The 10304-nt window shown below is 43.6% G+C and overlaps 2 protein-coding genes across 2 annotated transcripts in view; both read right to left on the bottom strand.

Moving 5' to 3' along the window:
• The window catches only part of LOC122557072, a 21365-nt gene extending 17787 nt beyond the window's left edge, over positions 1-3578 (bottom strand). Inside the window, exon 1 of the mRNA XM_043704349.1 lies at positions 2613-3578. Within this exon, the coding sequence (XP_043560284.1) occupies positions 2613-3188 (576 nt within the window). The 5' untranslated portion in view covers positions 3189-3578. The remainder of the gene's footprint in view (positions 1-2612) is intronic.
• A 6-nt stretch (positions 3579-3584) lies between these two features.
• LOC122557071 (interferon-inducible GTPase 5-like) overlaps positions 3585-10304 on the bottom strand; it is a 29684-nt gene continuing 22964 nt past the window's right edge. The window contains exon 4 of the mRNA XM_043704348.1: positions 3585-5339. Coding sequence (XP_043560283.1) covers positions 4082-5339 — 1258 coding nt within the window. The 3' untranslated portion in view covers positions 3585-4081. The remainder of the gene's footprint in view (positions 5340-10304) is intronic.

Consider the following 10304-nt stretch of genomic DNA (forward strand, 5'->3'; position numbering starts at 1 on the left):
CAAGTACACATGTCTCATGTTCAGCTTTGTGAAGGACATAACCCCTGTGCCAGCTTTGTATATAAATGCTCTATGTGGGAGTTTGGGTATGTGAGAGTTAGGCTGACTGCTCTGTAGTTCCCAGCCCTTCTTAAATAATTGCAACCCTCCATTAGCCACCCTCCAGTCTTCTGGCACCTCCCTCGTGCCTGTCGGTGATACAAATATGTCTGCGAGAGATTCTGCAATTTCTTCGTTAGATTCCCACAATTTCTTGGGATACACTTAATCAAGTTAAGAATATTCCAGAATAAATGGGAATGGATTTGGGAGGTGACACCATTTTCAATGACTTTGGAGAGAAAGGGACATTGATTCTTTGCAAGTACCATACATACTCGAGTAGAAGGCGATCTCATGTAAAAGTTGACCCCATGTTTTTGGTCAAAATGTTAGGATTTTTCCATAGATCTCATATAAAAGTCAACTTTGGTTATTCAGAGATAACAAATCAACACTTATGAGTCAGTGTGCGTACCCATTAAGCTCCACTCCGGCTTTCCAGTCCACCAGCTGTCACGTTCTGCTCCAGGTTTTCAGAATTGCTGTAATTCTTGTGTATTGCATCTTTATTCGTTTCGAGATCAGCTGGGCTTCTGTTACCCATTCTTGTTTGTCCATTTTTGACTCATACTAAGCATGACTTTCATCCCCTCGAAAACAATACTTGTGTCATAGTCGAAACCCTAATTTCAGCTTAAACAAACCGTCCAAAAAATTTGACTTTTACACTATTATGTACAGTTCTTAGGGATTGAACAGATAAGGATCTAAAAGTATCTGACAACTGGAGGAATCTCTTCATTTCAAAGATGTGGGCAAATCTTCGTCCCTTGATATTAGTGATTTTGGAGGCAGGAAGGGCACCTCATTAGACAGAGAATTAAGTGTAGGAAGACCCACGGTCAACTTTCCCCTCCAGCAAATCCTGTCCATCCAATCGAGACCCTTAAGACCAAGAAATGGCCATTCAGGGGTCTTAGCTGACTGCTGCTGGGGTTAACCCAATGGCAAGCTGGCATGTTACTATGCAGCATGCACTTTAGATGTTCCCCTACTGCACAACCACCAAATGAAAGAGCTGCTTTCTGAAAGCTAATGCTTCCAATTAAACCTGTTAGACTATAACCTGGTGTTGTGTGATTTTTAACTTTGTACACCCCAGTCCAACCATCTCCAAATCATGCAGACAGCTTGTCATTTTAGGGAGGAATGGGCAAGAATCTCTTGATCCAAAGCCAATCAGTATCTGATCAAGGGATTAGGCGTCTCACAGGTGGGTGCTTGTTTGTAGTTGCATGGAGCCCCAACCACTAAACCTATTCCCCTCACTTCCCCATCACTTCCCTTACTCCTAGTTTACCCTGCAATCCTTAGACTCTGAATGGGTCTATCTCTTGAAGGAGCCATGGCCTCCTCTATGACATGCCAACATAAGACCCATTGGCCTGTGTTTAGTCAGCAGCTCCCTCCAAATGGGGCTCCATCCCCGTGCATTTGATTCCCGGGGATGTCCACTTGTGGCCTTGCCACTGTCTCATTGAATTGTGATGCAGTGGGCCTTCCCTGGAAGAGGCAGTGTTCGTGTCTCACTCGCTCTCCTGCCTTCAGAAGTTTCTGATCATATTATGGAAGGAAACAAAACTTAAAAATGTGGTTAGGAAGGGAGATTTCCAAAATGATTTGAACGCTTTGAACAATAACTTTGTTAACAGTTCCCAAAATGATAATCAATTATTTATTGATCATACAGCATTTAATCAGAATAATTTCAGATACAAATGTCAACACAAGCTGAACTCCAATGATATGGTAATGCCATAAAAACAGATGCAGAACATGAGCTTGACTGAAAATAAACTTGCCTTTTGTTTAATGTGTTTAAAAAGGGTGGCTTGATTCAGAACAAAGGAATCTTGGACCTTGAGCGTATTTTGTTACTGTCGTCTTTGCAATCACTGGTCCTCCTGTCTTATAGTACCTCAGCAGCTGGGACCTATGGGGGAACTGGCAGAGGCTAAGTCAGTAATATGGTCACAGAGATGAGTGTGTCAGCTTTAGCACAACATGAACCTTGAAAATATAAAATTGTCAGTGGAAGGGTTTCTTTTAAGAATTTTGTCCGTCAGTGACAATAGATTACAGTTTATGTCAATGTGCTTAAGGTGAGGGGAAAGATTTAAAAAGGCCCTGAGGGGTAACTTTTTCATGCAGAGGGTGGAGCGTGTCTGGAATGAGATGCCAGAGGAAGCTGCCATAATTACAACATTTAAAAGGCATGTGGGTGGGTATAGGAGTTGAAAGGGTTTAGAGGATATGCCAAATGTTGGAAAATGGGACTAGGTCAGACTGGAGTATTTGGAAAAAACAATGACTGCAGATGCTGGAAACCAGATTCTGGATTACAGTGTGCTGGAAAAGCACAGCAGTTCAGGCAGCATCCGAGGAGCAGGACGGATGCTGCCTGAACTGCTGTGCTTTTCTGGCACCAGTCTAATCCAGATTGGAATATTTAGTCAGTGTGGATGACTTGGACCAAAGAGTCTATTTCCATAGATATGAGAGCCTATGGGTAGCAGCAGCTTTATGATTCCAGTATCCTGTACTGTCTTCACTGGGAAGCTGCTGTCAACAGCACGTCTGCAATTTACATCTGCTTCAGTCACCTGACTAGCATGTGCAAATGCTAACTCTGTATTGTGAGTAACATTCTTTGGCGTAAACAGTGGCAGTTTGTGGAAAGTTACTTTGAAGTGGTTTGTGGTCAGTTCTGAATGTTGTTTTGTCTCCTGGAAGTAGGTATTGATGAAAGTGTTCACAACCAAAGATAGTGACCAGGCATTCTTTGTCCATTCAAGCGTAATGTGTTCCATTTCTGTTAATGTCCTGGAACTAAATGCAACCCGCTGTCCTTGCTGCATCAGGGTTGCTGCAAGTCCTGTCTCACTGGTACTGAGGGGTGGGACCTTGATGCCAAGTGCAATCTCTCTCAAATCACCTGTGCAGTTCATCTTTTTGGACTGTGTTCGGATCAAAGCTGCCACAAAGCCAGGAGCTGTGCGGGCTTGGCAGAACCCAGACTGAGCATCGAAGAGCAGGTTTTTGTTGAGCAAGTGTTGTTTGACAGCAACATCACTTTGACAGGACATTGAAAGGGCAGTTAATAGCTCATCATTCGATCTGTGCTGCCATTTGTCAATTAGATTCCAATGGACAAATTGTTTAGGGCCTTGGCAGGGTGTGGAGCCGGTGGCTTCAGTCGTATTGCTGCATGTTGCCAGGGCCCTTCGCCCTTACGTTATCCAGTGCCTTCATCCATATTCTGATATCATGTATATTGAGATCTGCAGAAAATTGAAATCTTTTCTGACACTCTCTGCTTTGTGCAATAACTGTTCGAACACCAGGTGATGGGCTGGACACTGAATGTGCTGATGGGTTTAACAGCATTGGAAAATAAGCTTCCTCTTGATAAGGCTTTATGTTGGGATTGTTGTATGCTGGGAGGAAGACCTTAACACATGTCTTTGAATGATAGCTATGAGGATGGAAAAAGGGACCAATGTGGAAATTACCCATAATCAAAAATGAAACACAGTCCCAGTGAGTTTTCTTTTTGTAGGAGTCCATTTCAGTCATAATGCTGTTGTCATATTTTAGAAGACACCATTACAAAGAAGGAGCTGAGTGTTGGAACTGAATCCGTCACTGTGAAAGTGGACACACAGATATTTCTGACCACAGGAATGCGGTGCTGAATGGATGCATCCTGTGCTTGATGATTCCAGCAGCAAAGGAACATTTATTTAAATTTGTATTTAATGAAGGGGCAGCCTGGGCGCAGGGAAGACATGAAATTAATTGGAATCTTAAATTCTCCTTAACTTACACGCCGAAAAATATATTGTGCTGCAATAACATTTCCTTGATGTCAGGGAGGAATATTTTCACAAATGAGTTCAGTCACAAAGGAATATTTTAGAGCAGACTTGCATCAATGCTGAGGGCTCGATCCCATTTATCCATCAGCTGCAGTATTCACTCACTGCGCTGATGTTTGGTTTGGATCATTTTTGGTCCCAAATGCAGCCGCCACCACTTTCTGTGCACTCTCTGTAAGATCATCCAGTGCAGCACTCAGCAGTTTGTAGGTCATAAGGAACGAAGAGCCTACTCCGAAGATGGAACCAATCACTGGGATGAAGCAAACTGTGAGCTCGATTGCTGAAATGGTGACAGCAGCAGCACCCCAGGCCAATCTATTTATGACATCGGGGGTTATCTCCCCCCCGACCAGGGGAGTTGTCACCACTGCTTTCAGATCCTCCACAGGTTTCCCTGCCCTCTTGGCCAGACTTTGAAGAGAGGAATCATCCAGACCCAGACATTGACGGAAATGTACTATTCCTCCAATTACTATCCCAGTGTCACAGCCCAGGGAGACATCAGGAACCACCCCAATTACCCCAGAAAGTATCGCCAACATCCAGATTCGTTTCCTTAGCTCTTTCCTTTTCTTCTCCACAATCTCTGAGTTTAAGTTTGGGAGGGCGAGGATGTACATATTTTTCATAATATTTGTTAGGTCACCTTCCAGAGCTTTATTTAACAGACTAAAATCATACAGATTCAGGTCAAAGTTTGATATCAGGAACACACTGGGTGATGGGATCCCTGTCCTTTGCAGCTTACTGACACAGTCATTTCTGATCTTCTCGAGTTGTTCCTCTTCATTAAATTGTCCCCCTCCCTTTCTCTTTGAATCAAGATCATTATCAATTTTAGATCGAACAAAATAGAAATTCTTCCCGAGCCGTTTGATCTCTTTGGCAAGTTTTGAGTCATTTTCTGTGAATCGACAGGCTGAGATAATAACGACAAAATCATATTTTTTAAATTTCATTTTCTTCAGGTATTTATTCAGTGGCATTTCCAGGGATCCAATTCCTGGCAGATCCCAGAAACAAACATTCGGCAGGTTGGGATGTTTGTATCTTGTTGGCTCCATTGTGGTCTCTACGGTACCAACTTCAGCTGCTCCCTCATCAACAGACCGAAGTCCTCTCATCGCATTGATGAAGGAAGATTTCCCGGCACCTGATTGTCCTGTTACTGCAACATTGAGCTCTGTATTGTCCAGTTCAGTTACTTTCTGCTGTACCACTGTTTTAACCTTTTCCACTCCACCCGTGTCATAATCAGACTTGAGTTTAGCGAGTTCTTCATCAGTGAAGAACGAAGAGTTTGAAGATTCCACGGTTTCATTTTCCAAACAGTATGAAGTTTCAGCTTCTTGATCTCTGAAAGAAAAGTTTAAATAATCTTGAGAAATGTTCAGAGCCTCCTAACACACTTAATTTCCATTGGTTGTTAAAATGAAATCAATATTTTTAATATAGCTGATTGTGATGCCCAATTAATATAAAGGGTCTGAGCCGAACAATGAGATGAATGCCCGTCATCCACTTAGTGATGGGCCCCTTATGTTTAGGCCCATAGCTACCACATTTCAGGGTAATCATATCCTCTCTCTCTCTCTCTCTCTTTCTAGACAGTAGCAACCAAATGTGTACCTCCACACCCCAAGTTTCTCTTCACCAGTCTGTGAATCACCTTCCTTCATTCTATCTAAGCTCCCAAAAGGGTGGTTCCAAACTGCTATTTGTGAGGCTCAGGTGTTGTGATGGATCAAGTGGACTGAGGGTTGGTTAAAACCCAAACCCAGGGCCTTGCTGTTGAAGATACCCCTCTTGTGTTGAAGGACTAAAGAAGAGGAGAGTTTAATCGGGTACAGGAGCTGTATGCCTGCCAGTATACTATCTTTATAAGCAACATTGCGCAAGTGTAATGTGTTGCACTGATTGGTTGTATTCTAGAGGAAGAAGACACAAAAGTGTTTTAGTTTGCATAAACCAAGGCAGCCTGGTCACATGGTATGTGTGTCCTGTTGTATGTGAGAAGTCATGGACGCTACCAGTGACATGACCAACCTCAAATGCAGGTGATGTAACCAGCCACAGAAACCTGAGCTCTGGGCTTTGCAGTTTGGATTGGCAGCTAGAGTCAGTATGATGCATCTGCAGGACTGAGATCAAGGTGGATAGCATGTTCACAGAGGTAGTCAAACTGCAGGCTAGGATCTTACAGACAGAAAGGACATGGGCGACTGTCAAACAGTCCCATAGAACCAGGAAGAGAACTCTGATTGGTTTTCTAGTTAGGATATTGGTGAGGGCAGTGTTCCTTTATGAGAGCAGTCAGAGCCAAGTTCATGGCACTATGGGTGGTTCTGCTGGACAAGAGGAGAGAATGAGAGAGGATTCATGAGTTAAGGGGACTGGCCTTTGTGTGTTACTCCCTGGTACCAGGGCCAACAGTGTCATTAGTGATTGCAGGACATTCTTCTGGGAGAAGCTGAACTGGTGGAGGTTGTGGTGCATGTGACTTGGGTAGGAACAGCAAATGTCAGGGAGCTGGAAAGGAGATTGAAAAGCTGGATCCCTAGTGCAGTAACTTCAGAATTCCTTCCGCCTCATCTGAGAGTCAGCACAGAATTAGGAAAATGGAGCTTGTGGCTGGAGAATCTTGTGGAGAGAGGGAGAGCATGGAGAAGACGAGCATCTTTGCAGGGAAGTTTGCTCATGCTGCTGGGGCTTTAATGTGGTTTGGAAAGGGAAAGGGAAGCTGAGAAACTCCGATTTGAGTTAAACAAAGCTAGCAAAAAAAAAAATCAGAATTAAAGGTATTGCATCTGAAGGCGTGGTGTGCAGCATTCACAAAAGGTTAATAATGTGAAAACACAATCTGAGGTAAATAGGCTTGAGTTAGTTGCTATTATGGAGATGTGGCTCCACGTGTACTAAATTTGGAAAGTGAATATCTAAGGATATTTGGCATTTATGAAGGACAGGCTAAAAAGGAAGTGACAAAAACTTCTGATAAGAGATGAAATCAGTACATTAGTAAGACAGGATCTTTGGTCAAAGGAGCAAAATGTAAAATCAATTTTGGTGGAGTTACGTTGGGAAGAAGGGCTAGCAAACATCGGTGGAGTTGGTTATCAGCCATCATAAGACACAAGATCACGAACTATAGGGGGAGAATTAGGCCATTTGGCCAATCGGGGCTGATCCACCATTTCATCATGGCTGATATGTTTCTCAACCCCATCCTCCTGCCTACTCCCTTTCACGTGTGGTCACTTAACTAATCAAAAACCTATCTCCATCTTAATGGCTTGGCCTCCACAGCCTTCTATGGCAATGAGTTCCACAGATTCCCCACCTCTGGGGAAATTCCTCATCTCTGTTCTAAAGGATGTCCCTTCACACTGATAGGCTGTGCCCTGAGGTCCTCATATCTCTTATGAGTGTAAACATGTTCTCCATGTCTGTCCAGGTTTCTCAGTATTCTGTAAGTTACAATGAGATGCCCCTTCATCCATCTAAACTCCATCAAATACAGAACTAGAGTCCTCAACCATTCCTCGCATGATAATTTCTTCATTCCCAGGATCATTCTTATGAACCTCCTCTGGGCCCCCACTAAGGCCAGTATATCCTTCCTTATATTTGTGACCTAAAATTGCTCACAATATTTCAAATTCAGTCTGATCAGAGCCTTATACAACATCAGCAGTACATCCCTGCTCCAGACATCTTGAAATGATAGATAACATTGTATTTGCCTTCCTAACTGCCCGCTGAACCTGCATGTTAACCTTCTGAGAATCCTGAAATAAGAACTTCTAAGGCCATTTGTGCTTCAGATTTCCAAAATCTTTCCCCATTTAGAAAATAGTCTACATATCTATTCTTCCTACCAAAGAGCATAACCTAACTTTCCCGAATTGTATTCCATCTGTCACTCACCTCGCCTCTCCAAGTGCTTCTGCCGCCTCCCCACCTCGTCATCAGTACCTGTTCCTCCACTTTTGCATCATCTGCAAACTTAGCAACAATGCTCTTTCATCTAAACCATTTATATGTAAAGTGGATAGCTGTGGTCTCAACACTGACCGTTACAGAACTCCACTAGTCACCAGCTAGCATCCTAGAAAGACCCCTTCAGCACTATTTTTTGCCTTCGGCTTGTCAGCCAAACCTCTATCTATGCTAGTACCTTCCCCCTAACAGCACAGGCTCTTATTTTACTCAGCAGCCTCCTATGTAGCACCTTGTCAAAAGCCTTCTGGAAATTCAAATAGATCATGTCCACTGGTTTTCCTTTGTCTAACTTGCTTGTTACTTCTTCAAATAATTACAACAGATTTGTTGGATATGACTTCCCCTTGTTGAAGTTATGCTGACTCATGTACTTCCATATTTTATCATGTACTTCCAAGTGCTCTGCAATCTCATCATTTATAATGGACTGTAAAATGCTACTAATGAGCTAGGTCAGGTTAACCAACCTGTAGTTTCCTGTCTTCTGCCTCCTTCCCTTCTTAAAAAGGGCTGTTACATTTAACCATTTTCCAGTTGTCTTTTACCCACCCTTACTCCAGTCATTCCTGACAGATCACCACCATTGCCTGTATAATTTTTACAGCTACAACTTTCAGAACTCTGGGGTCTCATCCATTGGTTCAGATGATTTATTCTCCTTCAGATCTTTCAGCTTCCCCAGCACCTTGTCCTTAGTGATGGCCACAACTCTCACCTCTGTCCCCAACTGTCTTGAAGTTCTGGAATGCTGTTTGTGTCTTTCACCATCAAGATTGATGTAAAGCACCAATTCACTTCCCCAGCATTCCTTTGTTCCCCATGATGACTTCTCCAGCCTCATTTTCAACCGGTCTAATGTCAACTCTTGTCGCTCTCACATTTTATATAAAATACAACTCTTGCACTTTATATCACTGGCTAGTTTACCCTCATATTTCATCTTCACTTTCACTCTCTCTCTCTCTGTCTCTTCACCCACCACAGCACCCCCACAACTTATTACTTTTTTAGTTACCTGCTTCTGGTTTTAAAGGCCTTCCATTCCTCTAGCTTCCTGCTCATTTACAACACATCATTTTGCTTTTGCTTTTATACTGTCTCCATCTTCCCTTGTCAGTGATAGTTGTCACATCCACCCCCTCATATTTTTCTTTTTCCTTGGGATTAATTTCTGCTGTTGAAAATGTGTTGCTGGAAAAGCGCAGCAGGTCAGGCAGCATCCAAGGAGCAGGAGAATCGACGTTTTGGAATTTCTGCTGTGCCTCCCAATTTACCCAAGAAATTTCTGCCATTGCTGCTCAACCCCCCTTCCAATCAACTCTGGCCGACTTCACCCTTATGTCTCTGTAGTTACCTTTACTCCTTCACATTTGTTTTATCTCCTCATTTATTTTCTGCCCCACATCCTGAATACTGCTAGGGGACCTGTACATAACGTCTTCATGGTCCTTTCTCCTTTGCGGTTCCCCAACACTCTCCACCCAGCTATGGTGGAATTTAAATTCCATAATAATCTGGAAAGAAAAGCCAAATGATGGCCTTGAAATCATTGTCAATTGTTAGGAAGAATCCACATGGTTTACTAATATTCTTTTGGAAAGAAAATCTCCCATCCTTACCTGGTCTGGCCTACATGTGACTCCAGACCCACAGCAATGTGGTTGACTCTTAGGAATGGGTGATAAATGCTGGTCCAGCCAGCATGCACATCTGGAAGAATAAAAAAAATCTACATCTTCTCACTCTACATCTTTTTACTAAAAATTAAATTTAATTTCTTACTAACAAGGCAACTCTACCACCTTAGTCTGTCTGCAGGTCCTGTCGATAATATGTGTATCCTTGGATATTTAGCTCCCAGTCCTGATCTCCTTGCATCCATGTCTTTGTGATGGCCATAATATCATACCAGCAGACAAGGGAGGCGCGGTAGTAGTTTGGCGCACCGACCTCTACACCGCTGAGGCCAAACGCCAGCTCGCAGATACCTCCTCCTACTGCCCCCTTGACCATGACCCCACCCCCCACCACCAAACCATCATCTCCCAGACCATCCATAACCTCATCACCTCGGGGGATCTCCCATCCACCGCCTCCAACCTCATAGTCCCACAACCCCGCACCTCCCGCTTCTACCTCCTGCCCAAAATCCACAAACCTGACTGCCCCGGACGACCCATCGTCTCAGCCTGCTCCTGCCCAACCGAACTCATCTCGGCATACCTCGACACGGTCCTGTCCCCATTAGTCCAAGAACCCCCCACCTACGTCCGGGACACCACCCATGCCCTCCACCTGCTCCATGATTTTCACTTCCCC

The sequence above is a fragment of the Chiloscyllium plagiosum genome, chromosome 15, assembly GCF_004010195.1.
Source record: "Chiloscyllium plagiosum isolate BGI_BamShark_2017 chromosome 15, ASM401019v2, whole genome shotgun sequence".
In the NCBI taxonomy this organism is placed as follows: Eukaryota; Metazoa; Chordata; class Chondrichthyes; order Orectolobiformes; family Hemiscylliidae; genus Chiloscyllium; species Chiloscyllium plagiosum.